This window comes from Cucurbita pepo, chromosome LG11, assembly GCF_002806865.2.
Source record: "Cucurbita pepo subsp. pepo cultivar mu-cu-16 chromosome LG11, ASM280686v2, whole genome shotgun sequence".
In the NCBI taxonomy this organism is placed as follows: domain Eukaryota; kingdom Viridiplantae; phylum Streptophyta; class Magnoliopsida; order Cucurbitales; family Cucurbitaceae; genus Cucurbita; species Cucurbita pepo.
Window position 1 is genome coordinate 8,987,206 of NC_036648.1, and position 19,432 is coordinate 9,006,637.

Below are 19,432 nucleotides of genomic sequence, written 5' to 3' on the forward strand. Positions count from 1 at the left end.
GAGCATGACTCTGACAATGGGCAACCAACCATTTCTCCTTCGCCCTCTCACTCCGTACGCCTATCAAATCTTCTTTTTCATGATCCAACGCACACCTAATAGGTAAGATTGAGTACCTAAGCCAGCCAAGTTTTCTTTTTGTTATTTGTGTTATGGTTGACGTGAAATTAGAGAGATTTTTGTTTGGTACTCGGGGGCATTTGTTTTTCTCTTGTCCAGGTAAGTTTCTTAATTTCTAACCCCATATCATATCATAAGAATTCTCGTTGTTTCCAATATCGAATGTTTTAAGATAAGTTCCGAATCTAGTGACAAAAATGAACGTTATTGTCTACAATATCTACTAGCAACAAACCGAAGAATGCTACAATCAAAATGTCATGAACCGAGAACATCCAGCGTGAACAGCAAATGAAGAACCGATACGATACGATTCGATTCATCCAATCCGACCATCACTTCAAACTGCAAGTCTCAAGGGCAGCTTCATATACTATAAGAGCTTACATGCTTNGCCTACGGTCAGACAATGTATACTCAAGCCTCTGGCCCCGTTTTGAGAAGAAGATTTTAGAAAATGAGAACAAAGAGATTTTCGGGAGCAAGTTTGAAAATAAAAATGAAAGAAGATTTGAAAGCTATGTAACTATAAACAAAAGATAACAACAACTAGTCACATCCCCTTATCATGCATTTTGAGACGATGCAGATTTGATAGAGCTAGACGTGATTTCGCAAAACAATCATACAAAATCTTGGTGGGAGGAGTTGACAACTAATCACACCCCCTATAGGTTTGACAAGGCTTAGACATGATTTCACCAAATAGTCATACAACCAGAAGTAAGACAATACAACATGAAATTAAATAAAGAGTTCGGCATGGCATGAGCATGCATGCGGTCATGGACAACACCCCTTGGACGAGCATGACTCTGACAATGGGCAACCAACCATTTCTCCTTCGCCCTCTCACTCCGTACGCCTATCAAATCTTCTTTTTCATGATCCAACGCACACCTAATAGGTAAGATTGAGTACCTAAGCCAGCCAAGTTTTCTTTTTGTTATTTGTGTTATGGTTGACGTGAAATTAGAGAGATTTTTGTTTGGTACTCGGGGGCATTTGTTTTTCTCTTGTCCAGGTAAGTTTCTTAATTTCTAACCCCATATCATATCATAAGAATTCTCGTTGTTTCCAATATCGAATGTTTTAAGATAAGTTCCGAATCTAGTGACAAAAATGAACGTTATTGTCTACAATATCTACTAGCAACAAACCGAAGAATGCTACAATCAAAATGTCATGAACCGAGAACATCCAGCGTGAACAGCAAATGAAGAACCGATACGATACGATTCGATTCATCCAATCCGACCATCACTTCAAACTGCAAGTCTCAAGGGCAGCTTCATATACTATAAGAGCTTACATGCTTCATCTGAGCAGTTGAGATGAAAAATGGCACTTTTGCAAGACCGTCCTCATACCGTGTTTGATCGTCGAGATCCCTCGGGTTCATTGTTCGCTACGCAGGCTTTGCAAAAGAATTTCAACCAGTTTTTGTGCAGTGTGCATCTGTGCCATGTTGAGTGCAATGATCATAACCTACAGAATGAAGGAATTCTCTGATCTCCTTTGAACTACTATTACTGGCTTTTAGCAGTCGTTCATCTTCCTCATAGATGAGATATGGGGCTTCAGTTCCCTTTCTAGACAAGATCTTCTTTGCCCCTTTAAGCACATGATATTCCCAACCCTGAACGTCGATTTTTATTAAGAGAACCCGTTCGGACTCGGGGATTACTTCATCTAGTGGTATTGACTTCACTTGAACTGCTATTTCTTCATTAGATTTGAATGCCAACTTTGCTCCTGTTGCTGAAACAGCACTGTTGTCAAGCCGACCAACCAGCTGGGTAATGAACAAAAGTCAGTGAAAGAAGCTTACAGAAAACAAACCCGATCAGGATGGCTCAATGTCCCCACTTCCTTAGAACAGCAAAGAAATCAAGAGCTTTGTAAATTGTATATATGACCAATGACATGAGATTGAACTGAATGACACCAATCAAGTTTCACTATGCTGCTGGTAAAACTCATGAGCTGCCCCCATGAAAAACAAGTTTAGCTGATGTTTTCTGTCAACATCTCGATTCCAAAACGGAATCCAAACATCCTACACACGACTCGACTAATTTCACACAAAAAAAATACACTACTAAGGAGGGTGGACACGAGGCGGTATGCCAGTAAAGACGCTGGGCCCCAAATGAGGGTGGATTGGAGGGTCCCATATTGATTGGAGAAGGGAATGAGTGCCAGCGAGGATGCTGGGCCCCGAAGGGAGGTGGATTGTGAGATCCCACATCGATTGGGTGTGGAAACCTCTCCCTAACGGAGAGGTTTTAAAAACCTTGAGGGGGAAGCGTGAAAGGGAAAGCCCAAACTGGACAATATTTGCTAGCAGTGGGTTTGGGTTGTTACACTATATTTGTAAGTATATCAAAAGTAGATTCACGAAACTCGTGAGATTTTAATACCCAAAGTAGATAATCATCCTGCCGTTCGAATCATATCCTAAATTTCTTCTACTTTTTAAACTTGTCGATCATTCCATAACAGTTCAAACTTAATTCAAGAAGAACATCTAAAGGGTTTTCGAGGCAATACGACATAATACGAGTCCATTAGAATCATTGGAAGACTAGGAGGGAAAATTATCATCAGCAAGAAAATGGCTGGTGAAAGGTTAACACAATCATATGGAATTGACTTAAACAAGAAAAACAGATCTCTAAGCCCACAGATTTTGACCTCCCCTCACTGCACCTCTAGCTAAGTCGAAGCATTTTCAGTGGCATACATAACTTGATACACTAACCAGCTTTTTCATGCACAAAATAAACAAGTTCTGAAGCATAATAGGCGAGTTATGTAAACACTAAATCTTCAACCCGCCCGCCCATATTTGGAGAACAACATTTTAAGAATTTGGTATGATATTGTCCACTTCGAGCCTAAGTTCTTATGGCTTTGATTTGGGTTTCCCCAAAAGGCCTCATACTAATGGAGATGTATTCCTTACTTATAAACCTAGGATCATTCCCTAAATTAGCCAATGTGGGACTCCCTCCCAACAATCCTCCCCCGAACAAAGAACATCATAAACCCTCCCCTGAGGCCTATGGAGCCCTCAAACAGTCTGCCCTTAATCGAGACTCGACTTCTTTTCTGAAGTCTTCGAACAAAGTACAACTCTTTGTTCGATACTTGAGGATTCTATTGACATGACTAAGTTTAGGGCATGACTCTGATACTATGTTAGGAATCACGAACCTCCACAATGATATAATATTGTCCACTTTGAGAATAAGTTCTCATGGCTTTGATTTTGGTTTCCCCAAAAGGCCTCATACCAATGAAGATGTACCCTTAATTAGCCGATGTAGGACTCCTCTCCCTATAATTCTCAACAATCCTCCGCTTGACCAAAGTACACCATAGAGCCTCCCGTGAGACTTATGGGGTCCTCGAACAACCTCCCCGTACTCGAGACTCAACTCCTTTGGAGTCCTCGAACAAAGTACAACCTTTGTTCGACACTTGAGGATTCTATTGTCATGACTAAGTTAANCGAACAAAGAACATCATAAACCCTCCCCTGAGGCCTATGGAGCCCTCAAACAGTCTGCCCTTAATCGAGACTCGACTTCTTTTCTGAAGTCTTCGAACAAAGTACAACTCTTTGTTCGATACTTGAGGATTCTATTGACATGACTAAGTTTAGGGCATGACTCTGATACTATGTTAGGAATCACGAACCTCCACAATGATATAATATTGTCCACTTTGAGAATAAGTTCTCATGGCTTTGATTTTGGTTTCCCCAAAAGGCCTCATACCAATGAAGATGTACCCTTAATTAGCCGATGTAGGACTCCTCTCCCTATAATTCTCAACAATCCTCCGCTTGACCAAAGTACACCATAGAGCCTCCCGTGAGACTTATGGGGTCCTCGAACAACCTCCCCGTACTCGAGACTCAACTCCTTTGGAGTCCTCGAACAAAGTACAACCTTTGTTCGACACTTGAGGATTCTATTGTCATGACTAAGTTAAGGGCATGACTCTGATACCATGTTAGGAATCATGAACCTCCACAATGCTTTGAGTATAAACTCTTATGGTTTTGCTTTTGATTTCCCCAAGAGGCCTCATACTAATGAAGACGTACCCTTAATTAGCCGATGTAGGACTCCTTTCCCTATAATCCTCAACAATCCTCCGCTTGACCAAAGTACACCATAGAGCCTCCCGTGAGACTTATGGGGTCCTCGAACAACCTCCCCTTACTCAAGACTTAACTCCTTCTTTGGAGTCCTCGAACAAAGTACACCCTTTGTTCGACACTTGAGGATTCTATTGTCATGACTAAGTTAAGGACATGACTCTGATACCATGTTAGGAATCACGAACCTCCACAATGGTATAATATTGTCCACGTTGAGCATAAGCTCTCATGGCTTTGATTTTGGTTTCTCCAAAAGGCCGCTCTCATGGCTTTGCTTTTGGTTTCCCAAAAGGCCTCATAGGAGACGTGTTCCTTACTATAAACCTATGATCATCCTCTAAATTAGCTAATGTCGGACTCCCTCCCAACAATCCTCAACACAACACTAGCATCAGCATGCAAAGTTTTGAGATCCAACAAAATGTAATCGCAAATGAGACTGTAAAGATTGATTTTATGAACCAGATAATACCTTATGAACAGTGATGTTCCCAAGCTTATCAGATGCAGCAGCCTCAAACACATTCACCAATTCCCCAACCCTATTCAGATAAATTCCATCACAAATTCTCTGCAAGTTTTCAAAAACCGGCTCAAATGCCAAAACACGAAAACCCATCGCAGCAGCAGCGAAGCTAGCCATTCCCACATTAGCACCCACATCAACAACATACCCATCTCTAGAATCGCTCTTCATCTTCTCCAAAACCTCCTGAATCGTCACCGAAATATCCGGCTTACGAAAGGGCTTTCCCTTCAGCATCCTGACAATGTTCTTGTGGGGCTTATCGGGCAAATTCCCCAAATCCGCGATCGAAAACAGAAACGGATATCGAACTCCTTCCACAACGTTGGCGATAACCGGGAAGGATTGAGGGCATTTGAAGCAATCGAAGGGAGAGATTGATCGGAAAGGAAAATCGGGTTTGATTGTGAAACTAGGAGTGGATTGCTCTGAAGGATTCGAGTTACCGAATAGGAAGAAGAAAATGATGAGGATGCAGAATGAAAAGAGGAAGAACAGAGAAATCGGCGAGAGGAGTTTCGGTGCCTTGTCTCTTTTCCAGGCATTTGCCATGGAAATGTGAGATCAAACTAAAAAACTTCTAAAGGAGATCGAAATGGAGCCTGGAATAAACCGTGAAGAACCTGAGATTTCTAGAAAGTTAATGGCAGATCTGTGAAGAAGCTGAAATTTCCAGAAAATTAATGGTAGATCTGTGAAGAACTGGATTCTTTCTAATTCTGGCGAGAGAGTGAGTTGTCCAAGCGAAGGAGATGAATTCTCTTACCCCCAAAATCAATAAAACCAAATTAATAAAAATGGTTGGATGGTGAAAGTTGTGCGTTCAATAATTTATAATTAAAAGTGGACAATATACGAGTTCGTCTACCATGGTATCAGAGTCATGTCCTAAACTTAGTCGTGTCAATAGATTGATAAATCCTCAAATGTCGAACAGAAGACTCCGAAGAAAAGGAGTCGAGATTCCTCGAAGGCATAGTAAAAAATGACTAAGACTCAAAAAGAAAAAGGCTCGACTCCTTTTCTTTTGGAGTCCTTTGTTCGACGTTTGAGGATTTACCAATCTATTGACACGACTAAGTTTATGACATGACTCTGATACCATGATAGACGAAGCATAAGTTCTCGTGACTTTACTTTAGGCTCCCCAAAAGACCTCACTCCAATGAAAAGAGTATTATTTGTTGTCAATTGTTCTGGGGTTTGTGTCAATGCAGCAACCAGAAGTCTAACGCCTTCAATTCTAAGTCTCGATTAAGAGGAGGCGTACTTTGTTCGGGAGGGAGGAGTTTGATCGATAATATTCTTAAAATAAAAAAATAAAAAATAATAATAATAACTTTTAAACAAATTTAATAAATACCCTTCAAATTTTTAAAAAATTATTATTAATACAATCTACCTCTCTAAAAAAAATTTATAAAAATTCTTACCGTCAATATATAAATCAAAATCATCTCGACAAATAAATATTTTAAAATTTTGGATAATCTAAATAAAATAATAAATTAGAAAAAAAAAATAATGAGAAATTCTTTTATATCTTAAATTAAAATTCATAATAAAACCCAAGTTTAGATCAAAGCCCAACGAAATTTCAATTCAGAAATGGGCTTTCTGTAGGCCCAACATGCGTTGAAACGAAGAGCAAAAGCCCATTTTCGTCGGCCCATAACTGTCCTTTTTCCCGGGTGAATCCATTCTTTGAGATTCTCGTCAAAATCCCATCGGTTTCACCATTTTCTTCCTCAAGTTCCGTTTTCAGTTTTCGATCTGAGATCTTCAGTTTGGTCGGAAATGGGGAAAGGCGGAGCCATCTCCGAGAATGTTCTGAAGAAAGTCCTCCTCTCGTACTCATACGTCGCGATATGGATCTTCCTCAGCTTCTCTGTCATCGTCTACAACAAGTTCATTCTGGATCAAAAGATGTACAATTGGCCCTTTCCGATCTCTCTCACCATGATCCATATGGCCTTTTGTTCCTCCATCGCGTATCTTCTCGTCAGCGTCTTTAAAGTTGTGGAGCCTGTGTCGATGTCCCGCGAGCTCTACTTCAAATCCGTGGTTCCGATCGGAGCTCTGTATTCGCTTTCCCTCTGGTTTTCTAATTCAGCGTATATCTATCTATCGGTTTCTTTTATACAGATGCTCAAGGCTCTGATGCCTGTCGCTGTGTACTCGATCGGAGTTACGCTTAAGAAGGACAAGTTTAAGTCTGATACTATGGCTAATATGGTTTCGATCTCGCTTGGTGTTGCGGTCGCTGCGTATGGAGAGGCGAAATTTAATTCCAAGGGTGTGACTTTGCAGCTGTTGGCGGTCGCGTTCGAGGCGACTCGATTGGTGATGATCCAGATTTTGTTGAATTCCAAGGGTATTTCGCTGAATCCCATCACGTCGCTTTACTACGTGGCTCCGTGTTGCTTGGTTTTCTTATCTGTCCCTTGGTTAATAATGGAGTACCCTTTGTTGAGGGATAATTCGAGCTTCCATTTGGATTTCGTGATTTTTGGTACCAATTCATTATGTGCTTTTGCTTTGAATCTTGCGGTGTTTTTACTGGTCGGCAAGACATCTGCTTTGACTATGAATGTTGCTGGAGTAGTGAAGGATTGGTTATTGATCGCATTCTCCTGGTCTGTGATTAAGGATACGGTGACAGCCATTAATTTGTTCGGTTATGGGCTCGCCTTCTTAGGAGTTGCGTATTACAACCATTCGAAGTTGCAGGCACTCAAAGCCGCTGAGGGTCAGAAAAAGGCTCAGCAAGCAGACGAGGAAGCTGGTAGGTTGTTGGAGGAAAGAGAAGGGAATGAAAGGAAGATTGATAGTCAAAAGTAGGCGACTGACAGGCTTGAGCCTTTACGAGGAGTTGTGCAGAAGAGAACATTTCGATGGTGTTGAAAAGTAGCTGCGAAAATCGAATTCATATCTCAACTAAGTTTTGGAGTTTTGGGTTAGGTATGCGTTCTTAGATATATTATTTCTTTTGGTTTCATCTATTTATTATGGGGTTGATGGGGTTGATGGGGTTGATTTTAGTGCCTAATGTTGTAGTACAGAATCTATTTCTTTGACTGGAGAATGAACTGTTGTGGATGTTTATGGGATTGAGCTTCCACCAAAATGTTTAACTAATATCTACTATTATTTATGATCTTTTGGTTTTGTTTTGAGGCCCATTTCTAGAAGAACACCCCCCGTTCCCAAGGCANCTTTTGATTTTGTTTTGAGGCCCATTTCTAGAAGAACACCCCCCGTTCCCAAGGCACCACGCTGATTTTAAGTGCAACACTGTTATGCTCTTACATCATATGCTTATAGGCATTAGAACAGCTTCCACTAAGTCTCTGCACCTACCCTTTTTTTGTTTCCGGAAAAAGGATTAGGCTCAGGATTGCCTTATAGAGTATCGAAATGAAAATAGTGATTTGGGAATGGGGATTTAAAAGAGATCAAGAAAGAGTTCAGCTTTAGCAAATTCAACATGAGAATATCCATTGAAATTGGGATCTTCTTATCCTTATAAAATGATCCCTGGTCAATGAAGAGCTCTTATTTATGCCCACTCTTTCCTTTGCCAATCATTATCAATCCACGCTCTGGAGTAATGTGCAATACAAGAAAAAGCTGAACAAACCCAAAATCTAGCTTAGTTGACTAGCATTTCTCAGCAGCAGATCCCTCATTTGTAGTAGTTTCCATCGCTAGAACTTGTTTGGGTTTCTGTGGCTTATACCATATTGCACAGACTAAAAATGCTACAAAATTTATGGCACTCAGTGTAGCTAGAAGCCCATAGAAACAATCTAACCTAGCATAATTTATGTTGTCTGCAAGCCATCCCTGTCCATCCTTGCTCCCTGTCACCCTCTTCACAACTGCGACCAGAAAACTACTAAGAAAAAACCCAAGTGATAAAGTTGTGAGGAAGAGGCCAGTGCTCAGAGATTTCATTCCCTTTGGGGATTGTGTTATGAAGAAATCAAGCTGGCCAGTATAGATGAAAGCTTCTGCAGAGCCCACCAAGAAGAATTGAGGAATCAGCAAGAACACACTTAAAGGCAAGGTTCCTGTGGATCTACCCACAGCTTTAGCCACTGAGAGTCGTTTCATCTCGACTAAAGCGGCAGCTGCCATTCCTAAAGTTGACAGGATAAGTCCTATGGCAATCTTCTGTAGGTTTGTAAAACCTGTAAAAAAAAATGGACGAATCATGTTTTCCAAGATTCCTTATTTTATGCATATGGATAGGCACCCTTAGAATTAACTGAACTCGTAATCTAGTTCTTGAAGAATAGCTTGCTTTCTCCAATAGGTATGCTCTTCTTAAACTTTGCAACCTTCAATAAAGTTGTGGTAATTCATTGGAAGTTCATTTCAGATCTTATTATGTATTTGATATTTTTACTTTTTTAAAAAATTACCTTCGTTTCCAAATGTTACTACTAACAGTCACAAAACCTTTAATTTTATGTGCTCTTGCAGATTAACTATTCTGAAAAACCTTTAGAGATGACAAAATTTCTGACAACAACCGGGAATCTCGGTTAGACTGGGAACATGGGCAGAAATAGATATGTAAGGTTTTTTTTCTCTGATTTAATTTCGAGAATGGGAATGGAGGATACTATGAAGATTCTATATTTAGCCAGTTATAATCTTGGTTCGATTTTGTTGGATTGGAGCCTTTTTTTTAATTAGTTGGGACCCCCATTTTTCGTTGGATGTTTCTGTATGGCCTTTTTTTTTCCTCAATGAAAACTTGGTTTCTTACCCAAAAAAAAATAAGATTCCATCTTTACCTGGTTGCCCTTTCCACTTCTTCCAAAGAGGCATGACAAGACGGTCATAAAAGGTCAGCGTGATCAATATGGCTGCCACAAAGAAAACAGTTAGAGAACCGGCAGGGATTTGGAAAGCCCCTAAAGATCTTTCCATGGTCGATGCCTGCACCACTGAGAAAGTGATCATCTGGGCATATGTAGTCCAGAAGATTATGGTTGTGGCCCATATTGGTAGGAGCCTCGTCATCATCTTCACCTCCTCTACCCTTGTTACGGAGCAGAGCTTCCATGGATTGTGAGCTGAGCTTACAGATTTCTCAAAATCTCCCTCTGCCACAATTGCAGCCTTGTCCAGAAGTCTAGAAAGAAAAAAAATACATTAATAGCCTTCAAAAACTTACCCTTGTCCACATCTTTATTTACAGGATGTTCCTTTTCAAATCAACTTGTAAAGGTTAAGCCAACAAAACACATACACACAGAAACGGTCTAATCTTCAAGTATTATTAGGTAGGCCAAAAAATCACTTACTGGAATTGATTTGTGTGATCAACAGTTGATGTTGCAGCAGGATCCTCATATAGCATAGCATCATTGTGTGGAAGTTCCATCTTCCTCTTGTTTATTGCTGCAACAATGACCTGGAAGATATGAACTATTGGACTTCCCATGCTTTTCTTGTATCTATACCTCTTAGTACCACACAGGAATATCAAAACTGCTGTGAACATTGAAACAGAACAAATTCCATAAGCCCAACTGCGTCCCACTTCATCTTGCAAGTAAACAAGCACTGTCACTGCTAGCAAAGTCCCACTGCTGACAAACAAGAAAAATCTGTTGAAGAAATATGCCATTTGAGCCTTCTCTTTGTCATTTTTCTCGTCAAATTGATCGGTCCCAAATCCTGAAACACTGGATTTGAGACCTCCAGTTCCCAGAGCTATTATGTACAGAGGCAAATAAATCATTCCCATTTGAAATCCATTAGCTTGCTTGCAGTTGTGGCTGGCACTAGGATCACAAGGAGGTGGATGTAATTGTGGTAGCTTTGTTATTACTGCTAGAGTTCCAGTTCCCTAATTCATTTTAGCAAATATGGTTGAGATAAGAAAAGACAAAATAAGATTGTCAAATGTCAAATTGACTGGAGAAAATCTATAATTACCAGTGTCTGTATTGAGGCAAAGATTGCTATTGTCTTGTATCTTCCAAGGAACGAATCTGCTAGAAAACCTCCAAGCAAGCAAAGGAGGAAACATGTTCCCATGAAATCTGTGACAATGTTGGCTGAAGTTGCACTAGGCAGATGCAATGTTCCCACCAAGTAAGTCACCAGATTGACAGCTATTCCCATTGTTGAAAGTCTTTCACATAACTCAATCCCTGTCCAAAATTTAATGAGTCTGATTCAGTCTGTAGCAAAAAATCCATCCTCTCTAATGATTTTATCTTTCATTCCGTTATGATTTATTTCTTTATTTGAGTTTTCTTGGAGAAACAAGGATATCCAAAATTCACACCAGAAAGAGAACTTTTTATGTAGCCAAGGAATGTGCACTGGTATTAAATATTCTTCCTTTTGTAGAAAATCGAGTATAATTGAAGATGGGCGAAAGGAGTTGCATTTAAATATGTGCAAAAGATCCAGCTAGAATATTTGTCCTTTTCCCTTTCGAGACATAATGTCATGGACAGTACTATTTGAAGTTGTCTATAGCTTTAGTACCTCGTTAGGGTCCCATCCTCTCACCTCAAGAGGTCGAAAAATATTGATCGAAACTGAGATTGAGCAGGCTCTGAATAGTGAATGTAAACGTGCTAAAGATTTATACCAATCAAAACTTCATAAAACCCAAAATCCTATCTTTCTTGATTAAGATCAACATTTTTTTCTCTGATTCTCTACGAAATTTGACCATCTTGGATCATCCTTCTAAAACATCTCATAAACACCATGGTCATGCCTTGAATCTGCAAATGTAGCTGTTAATAATAGTTACATTGACCATGAAACTCGTTCAAACTCTTCTCACAACTAGATTAGCTATGTATTTCAGTCCGGACAAGGGAAGAATTTGAAGTTCTGGATGATCTAAGACTACCTTTTGTCCAAACTAGATAGCTAGGTGAGATATGGGAACATGTCAAACTATTCTCTTGGACAACCTTATTTAAATTCTTGAAGCTGGTTTTGGTTTCAGTTCCCAGAAACACTTCAAGAAAGAGGTGTGTATCAGAGAGATGAGACAAAATGCAGTACCTACGATAAGAGCAGCAGGGACCCAACCACCAGTTTTAGATCGGTTTGCCGGAAACCCTTTGTAGTCCACAGCATCAGAAACTGTCAAACTTTGTTTTTCATCCTGCAGCCATTGAAAACTTTAATTAGAAAGAAGAAATATTTGAACATTATCCTATTTTGAATTCTACAATGAACTGAAAAGAACTGACCATTCTTTGGTAGAGAATGTAAGCTACGAAGTGAGCCTTATGCTGCTGCTTCAGCTATTCTCCAACTCGGTTTGTTTATTTGCATTGTTGGGATCTTTCCATTATATAGACATTCTTTGGCAAGTTAGATAACTACTAAAAGTATCTATTACAAGGCTGATACAGGTCATATTTGGTCATGATGCTCATTTAAAATTTGTTTCTTTCAAGAATGATATTTGCCAAAAATATCAGGGGGAATGTGTAAAGAAGAGATTGATTGTAAAGGCTACACGACAGGACCATGGGAATCTTAAAATTCAAAACCAATAGCTTTATCATTCTCTGTTCTATCAGGTAAGATCGGGTTTAATTTGAAGATTGTGAAATCAATGACACTCAAGACTTCCTGTGAGTGCTTTTGCTACCCCACTCACTAGCCAAATCCATCTGCCTTTCTTCTTCTATCGTCTAACCCGAGCAAATAAGGATAAGAAACCCAGAGGCAGGTAAGAACTGCCACTCAAGTTGAAAATAAGTAAACATGATTTGGTGTATATTGAGTTTGGTAGAATAGTATTACCACCAAATATTTAAATCCTATAGGAAATGTGTCAAGCCCCTCTTTCACTCGGGTTTCACTATCTCTTTGATTGAAGCAATTCAGACATCCGCCATAGGGTAAACCACCGCCTCTCAGGCCCCAGACTAATTCCACCATAGAGGCCAAAGTAGTTCTAATTGATTATATAGTTTACGTTACGCCAATGTAACTCCCAAAATTTTGAATATATTCAAAATGATTCCTGAGGGGTATTATGTTAGGCCTAAGTTAGCTTGTTGTTAGGGGGTATTATGTTAGGTTATGGAGTCGGCTACTTATTTATAACGTACGCAATGGTTATCTGGTAAAGCTATATATGGTAGATAATTATATACAGTAGATGGTTATATCTAGTAAAACTATATATAGTAAACTGAGCCATATATATCTCCTTAAGGTAGTGCTTATGGAGTCATTCATATAAACTTCTAGCCAATATTCCTCTTTGCATTTTCTCTCTCCTGTTCTTTGTGTTCATCTAGATTGAGTATGTGTTATTGTCCGATCCTTGATAGTCTTAGTAAAATCTAGAAATTTTGTATTTCTTCCACATTTAAACAGGTTCTTACCCTGCTCCCACTGTTGATCTCATTCACACCACCATCTTTCCAAGCATAGTATTGGAAATGTCTTATCCTTCTCATAGTATGATAAAATTGTCATTGGACTAATCATTTTCTCATTGACATCATTTATTTACAAACTCACTTAAGAATTAGTGTTTGAAAACAAAGTTACTGTCAGTATTTTTCCACTTTTAGGTAGCAGATTCTTGGTATCTGAGAACGGGGGAAGGTTCTATGAGATGAGAACTACTGTAAGTTTATCTTTCAAGACAGGTGGAAGCATTGTTGAAGGCCATGTGAGTATCAGTTGATCATGTTATTTTAAGTCAGGCACATAATGATTGCTTTTGAATTGTTTCCAAACATTACATGTTAGTGGGATTAGGAGTCCCCTCCCAAACAAATTATTTGCTCAATTCTTTTATAGACAATATCTGTGTATTCATTTCTCCTCTTTTGAACCATATAATTTTTCAGAACATTTGAAGTGAAGGTTAAGATATTAGGGAATTTGCTTGCTTTCTTTCTCACTTCTATTCACTCTGCTTTGAAAAAAGGGTTTTGTAATTTTGTTCTCATAGTCGTATACAATATCTGACACACTGTTTTAGGTTCAACTCTCGTAACATTCTAATGGAGACTCTATTATGTTGTTCGTCTTGTTAGCTAGCTGGTGTTTAGAATCTTGGTTGAAAATTGAGACGTAGAAGGAGTGTGGTAGTGATTTAGAACAACATGACAGTGTTTAGGTTCTCCAATTTTTGTTTCAGGTCACTCACCGGTCCAATTTTCGTAATATTCTAACGAATACTCTATTACTCTGCTTGTCCTGTTAACTAACCAGTGCTTAGACTCTTGGATGAAAATTGAGACATAGAACGAGTGTGGTAGTGATTTAGAACACTGTGATAGTGTTGAGGATCTCCAATTTTTGTTTCAGGTCGTTGACACAGTTTTAAGTCCAATTCTCATAACACTCTAACGCAAACTCTATTACGTTGCTTGCCCTGTTAGCTAGCTGGTACTTAGAATCTTGGATGAAAGATTAAAATTGAGACGTAGAACGAGGGTGGTAGTGATCTAGAACAGCGTGATGGTATTGAGGTTCCTCCATTTTTGTTTTAGGTCATTAACACAGTTTTAGGTCCAATTCTCGTAAAACAGATATCTACTACAAAGGTAATTTTGAACTTTTTTAAAAGGTTAAATATAATATTGCGACTTTCAAAAGAATAATTGACGGTATTTAATCTGAGAAGAAAATGACAAATGCAAAACGAAAATTAGAGCAATTATTAGATCAAAATAGGACAATTGCAAATTAAATATATATCAAAAGCTTGCATCCCTTTTTCTTTATATGCACATCTGCAACCAAGTTCTGACTCGTAGGGTACAAATACAACATTTGAGCTCAATGATTAGAAGCAAAGGTTTGCTTTTTAGATGCTCATATCCTTTAAAAATGTTATTAAAAACCCCCATATAATTTACATGATCTTTTAACTACTTTACAAGTTTAACAAAACTCGACATGTGACACCCATTACAAGTCTCAATATGCTTGACACCTATTACAACTGGGACGTTTATTTGGTGTCTTGACCTCAAGCTATGTAGATCTTGACACCTCGTTCTTCGTAAATTCTCAAAGTAAATGTAGATCAGTACAATTACTGTGAGATCCTACATCAACTAGAGAGGAGAACGAGTGGACAACGTCCTCGAAAGAGGGTGGATTGTGAGATCTCACATCGGTTGGAGAGAGGAACGAAACATTTTTTATAAGGGTATAAAAACTTCTATCTAACAGACGGGTTTTAAAAACTTTGAGGGAAAGTTCGAAAGAAAAAGTGTAAAGAAGACAATATCTGCTAACGGTGAGCTTAGGCTGTTAGAGACACGTACTCTTTTTGAGGTCGAGAGTTTAAATGTAATTATTGTACTAAAAAGATAGAATAAGAATGAAGCAATGGGATGCATCGACAGAGACACAAAAACAAAAAGAAGGCAGAAAATAATTTAGTACAATGCAATATCTTAGCTTTTGAATGTGGTGAGCACTTTCTACATTACCAACAGACCAGAAAAAATGGAAATATCGTACAGCTTCATGCCATTACAGCAACATCCAACGTGAAATAAGTGGATAAAGTCCATAACATGACAATCAAATTAGGGCCTATCCCCTTTCGGTCTCCACTAAACTAAAAAGTTTGCCCGTCTCGCTCAGGACTAGGCGATATTAAGAGTATATTTGAACTGACTTTCTAAACGTTTTAAAATGTTTTTGAGCAATTAAAAACTCGATACAAACTTACCTTGATTCAACGATTTGCACGAGTTCTACTAGGAGAGGACTTTCTTCTCGTGAAATAAACATGTTTTCCCCCTCTCTCGCTCTTGATTTTAGTTAAAAAGGGAAGGAAAAAGAAAATCAAAATTTGGTAGGATGAACGAGTTTCCACAAACAATAATTTTTAAAAGGTGAATTATAAGTTTCATGTCAACATCATTGTATGAATTGGATAAGAACGACTTGCTTTATAAGATTGGAAATGAGAGGATTTTAAACCTTAAATGTGAATACCACGTCAGCCAAACTTTATGGAGAGATGATCCTAAAAAAGAAGGTATTGAAAACCATTTATAATGCAACATTATTCATTTATTTGAATCGAAATAAGTATCTACCGTTCTTACATGACATCTATCTGACCTTACTTCATTTACTACGACTTCCTTTTCGAGAACATATCTCGTCACCTATTATCCAGTCTCCTGCATAATTTAAGAAAGTTTGCGACTTCGTTACGACCTCTTTCCCTTCTGTCACTCTCCAATCACACCGTTCTCAGAATCATAAATTTCACCTTTTAAAGTAAGTATAATGATAAATGTATTGGTAAATATTATAAAAATATATATAAATTACAAAACCATAATTATTCCATACCTATATTATTAAAAAGAAAAACAAATTAAACTATTTAATTAGTTTATTAGGAAGGTAATAAATTTTGAAATATTTTAACAAGTTTAATAGTAATTTTGGAGGTGGGTAAATGTTTTAAAACTAAAGAATCAAAACAAACTAGTACATTCGAGTTCCCGTCAAACTATGTTTATACAATCTTTATGAACGACCAGTCAAACTATTCCCGTCAAACTATGTTTATACAATCTTTATGAACGACCAGTCAAACTATGTTTATACAATCTTCATGAACGACCAAATTATATCATATCGAAGATATCTTAATAACCCAAATACCAAACAACCCACGGAATTAATATTCTTCGACATAAGTGAATGTACAAGAATTTAAAACCATAAACGGAAAAAAACAATTATCATTAAGAACCTCCCAAACATACCATATCTTCCATGGTTTAATAATTGCTAATCATTATGTAATTGAGCAGAGACATTGTAGCCTTAAGCGATCTAGGACTCCTTTTTCCATGGCATGTGAAAGGTCAATAATTGACCCTTCTTTTCACATCTATTATATTATCAATAATGGTGCAAAAATGCAAAGAGATGCTGATGAACAAGCCATGCTTCATTAATCAAATAGAGGCAAACTCACAGGGATAAACATTAGCTTAAACTGTCATTAAAATTGTACGAGTGCTTTGTCTCATTCTTAATGGCAAAAAAGAAGCTCAATATATATAGGTTAATACCAAGGCAGTTTCCCCTAATTGCACAACAACTTCAGTCAAAGCCTCCGGAGCAGCGACCATGACGATCAAAGAAGCCCATCATACCGAACGCCATATAGAACACGCTTCAAATCAACAGCTTCTCAATGGCATCCTGCATTTAAGAAGGAAATACAGTGTATTATCAAGGGGAAATAGATACTTGAGAAAGATGATACCTCACGAAAGATGAGGTAGTAATTACCTTCAGTTGCTGTATCTGAGATTTCAATTGGCTTCCCTCGTTTGTTGTTACAGAGCATGCAATTACAGGTCTAGTGACACCACATGCTCGGCCAAGAGCTTGCTTTGAAGGGACAAATACATAAGGCACATTCTGCAAGTTTGGGTATAAAACCATTATATCATAGAGCAATGAGCACAATTTTTCATCTTGGAACATAAAATTCTATGATATTGAAGTCAGGAAAAGAAATCATCCTACTATTTGGTTCTTATAAGGACTGTATATGATCAAATATCTGCAAATATAACATGACAGTAAAAGGCATTTTTCCCTCGAGATCTTTTACAAACAAACCATAATTGAATAATTATCAGCATGAGGCCGAAGATAACTGTTATGGGCGTATTAGAGTGATGTTAGCACCCCCTTACCCCTAAACAAAAAGGTTTTTCTAGGACCCTCTTATCTCTTCCTTCTCCGAGCTTGGGTTATGGAAGAAGCCCCTCACGTAAATTGTTTTGAATGGGTTAATCAATCATTTGTCTATTGGCATGGACATAGCACACAAAACCTCGATCCTCAAAAGGAGCGAAGCAACTTTACAGAGTGGGAGAGGTGAAGGAGCGAAGTAATGAGACCGATAGGGAGAGGAGTGAGAGGAGTACTCTTCGTAGCTAGCTCGCAGGTCTAACTCTATCCAAAAAGAGACTCCATAACAAGGCAAAAGGATAAATTCATCTTTTACATCGTAGAATCCAGAAAGAACGATGAAACAAAAAATAGAGAGCTGTTAACTATTGCGTCTGTATAAACGCCAAATTCTTGCATTGTTTACACTAAGGTTTCACTAGTTAAGAAACAGTACAATAAATAGCAGGGGAGATATGGGGATACTTCAATACGTTCATTCACCCATTCGTCAAAATCTCTATACTAACAAGTAACAACAGAAAACCATGACTATCAACCGAAAGTTCAAACAACAGATAGTTTTACCTTATCTTCAGCCAACAATGGAAGATGGAGAAGAATCTCAAGCGGCTCAGTATCAGCAGCCATCACTACAAACTCCGAAATTCCTCTATTCAGCGTCTTAGTGGCTGAAAATCCATCAAAAGAAAACCATTAACCAACGGAAAACAAATAACACCATACAAAATCCTCACCGAATACTTCTTACGAAGCCAGAACGTTGATCAAACGAAACACACTAACTTTAAACAAATCACGCTACCTTCATTCGCGCCCTTCTTGAGCTGCTTGTAGTTAGCAGCCTGCTGAACAAGATCAAGAATAGTAATTGTGAGCTGCGCATCGGCCAAAGGATAGGCTTTGGGATTCACTGCTTCTCCTGTCTGCAAAAACACAACCACCATAAAAATCCATGCAAACGAATGAAACAAGGATCAACGTAAGTTCATCAAACAAAGATACAGTACCATTTTAGATCCAAGAAGAAAGGTAGGGTTTTAACACAACGACAGCAGAATTCGAGGGAAACAAAATTAGGGTTTAAGAGCTACCGGTAAATTCTTGACGATATATGTATGGAAGATATAGAGAAGACTCAAGGTCACTGGGCCGAGACCCTTGGACACTGACGTCTAAATTGGGCCCAAGCCCAATATATCTAACAAGGCCGGCCCAGTTTAGATCTTGGGCTTGGACCATATAATTGTACTTTTGGATCCACTCAGCCCATTAGTGGACCATATAATTCTAAATTTTAAAATACTACATTTTCACATTTCTAAATTTTAAAAATATAAATGTACCAAATAAAAATTAAATAAAAATACCTTTTAAATTTGTATTTTATTTCAAAAATATCCTTTAATTTTTATTTATTTTTTAACAATACCATTAAATTTCAAGGAAAAAAAAACGAATAATAAAAATTGGCTAAATTAATAAAAATACTTCTAAATTTATATTTTATTTCAAAAATACTCTTTAATTTTTATTTATTTTTTAACAATTCCACTTCGTGAAAAAAAAAACCAATAATACATTTACTTTCCTACAATTTTTAAAATTAAATAAAAATGGACTAAATTAATAAAAATAATTCTAAATTTGTATTTTATTTCAAAAATACCTTTTAATTTTTATTTATTTTTTAACAATACCACTCAATTTGGAGGAAAAAAAAAACAAATAATGCATTTACCTTCCTACAATTTTAAAAATTAAATAAAATTGGCTAAATTAATAAAAAATACGTCTAAATTTATATTTTATTTCAAAAATACCCTTTAATTATTTTTTTTTTTTAACAATACCACTAAATTTCGAGGAAAAAGAAACAAATAATACATTTACCTTCC

The 19,432-nt window shown here is 37.7% G+C and overlaps 4 protein-coding genes across 6 annotated transcripts; 1 reads left to right on the forward strand and 3 right to left on the reverse strand.

The window, feature by feature from the left end:
- Positions 1–1,171: 1,171 nt before the first annotated feature.
- LOC111806022 lies at positions 1,172–5,606 on the reverse strand. Its single transcript, XM_023691349.1, has 2 exons — positions 4,767–5,606; positions 1,172–1,915 (listed from the first exon to the last, which is right to left on the reverse strand). Exons 1-2 carry the CDS (start codon positions 5,370–5,372, stop codon positions 1,553–1,555), a joined length of 969 nt encoding a protein of 322 aa, XP_023547117.1. The 5' UTR covers positions 5,373–5,606; the 3' UTR covers positions 1,172–1,552.
- Positions 5,607–6,526: 920 nt separating this feature from the next.
- Positions 6,527–13,715, forward strand: LOC111805969 (probable sugar phosphate/phosphate translocator At2g25520). Of its 3 annotated transcripts, XM_023691280.1 has the most exons (3): positions 6,527–7,781; positions 9,309–9,401; positions 13,406–13,715. In XM_023691280.1, exon 1 carries the CDS (start codon positions 6,618–6,620, stop codon positions 7,659–7,661), a length of 1,044 nt encoding a protein of 347 aa, XP_023547048.1. In that variant the 5' UTR covers positions 6,527–6,617; the 3' UTR covers positions 7,662–7,781; positions 9,309–9,401; positions 13,406–13,715. The 3 variants fall into 3 exon arrangements, with proteins under 3 accessions (XP_023547048.1, XP_023547049.1, XP_023547047.1); XM_023691281.1 differs by lacking the exon at positions 9,309–9,401; XM_023691279.1 differs by lacking the exon at positions 13,406–13,715 and having other exon boundaries at positions 9,309–9,608.
- Positions 8,293–13,412, reverse strand: LOC111805967 (protein NRT1/ PTR FAMILY 6.2-like). Its single transcript, XM_023691278.1, has 6 exons — positions 12,062–13,412; positions 11,871–11,973; positions 10,776–10,993; positions 10,139–10,686; positions 9,626–9,966; positions 8,293–9,013 (listed from the first exon to the last, which is right to left on the reverse strand). Exons 1-6 carry the CDS (start codon positions 12,062–12,064, stop codon positions 8,481–8,483), a joined length of 1,746 nt encoding a protein of 581 aa, XP_023547046.1. The 5' UTR covers positions 12,065–13,412; the 3' UTR covers positions 8,293–8,480.
- Positions 13,716–16,755: 3,040 nt separating the features above from the next.
- LOC111805974 (NHP2-like protein 1) lies at positions 16,756–18,632 on the reverse strand. The gene is made up of 5 exons (XM_023691286.1): positions 18,545–18,632; positions 18,340–18,460; positions 18,102–18,205; positions 17,124–17,255; positions 16,756–17,033 (listed from the first exon to the last, which is right to left on the reverse strand). Exons 1-5 carry the CDS (start codon positions 18,545–18,547, stop codon positions 17,007–17,009), a joined length of 387 nt encoding a protein of 128 aa, XP_023547054.1. The 5' UTR covers positions 18,548–18,632; the 3' UTR covers positions 16,756–17,006.
- Between the last annotated feature and the right edge of the window lie 800 nt (positions 18,633–19,432).

Bases quoted from the DNA above. Each gene is read 5' to 3' on its own strand.
- LOC111806022 (XM_023691349.1), bottom strand. From the start codon at position 5,372: ATGGCAAATGCCTGGAAAAGAGACAAGGCACCGAAACTCCTCTCGCCG. The intron at 1,916-4,766 runs GTATTATCTGGT...TTCATTACCCAG, and splicing joins GGAACATCACTGTTCATAAG to CTGGTTGGTCGGCTTGACAA.
- LOC111805969 (XM_023691280.1), top strand. From the start codon at position 6,618: ATGGGGAAAGGCGGAGCCATCTCCGAGAATGTTCTGAAGAAAGTCCTC.
- LOC111805967 (XM_023691278.1), bottom strand. The intron at 10,994-11,870 runs GTACTGCATTTT...AATTTTGGACAG, and splicing joins CCCTGCTGCTCTTATCGTAG to GGATTGAGTTATGTGAAAGA. The intron at 9,967-10,138 runs GTAAGTGATTTT...TTTTCTTTCTAG, and splicing joins GATCACACAAATCAATTCCA to ACTTCTGGACAAGGCTGCAA.
- LOC111805974 (XM_023691286.1), bottom strand. The intron at 17,256-18,101 runs GTAAAACTATCT...CCAAACTTGCAG, and splicing joins CATTGTTGGCTGAAGATAAG to AATGTGCCTTATGTATTTGT. The intron at 17,034-17,123 runs GTAATTACTACC...TCTTAAATGCAG, and splicing joins CTCAGATACAGCAACTGAAG to GATGCCATTGAGAAGCTGTT.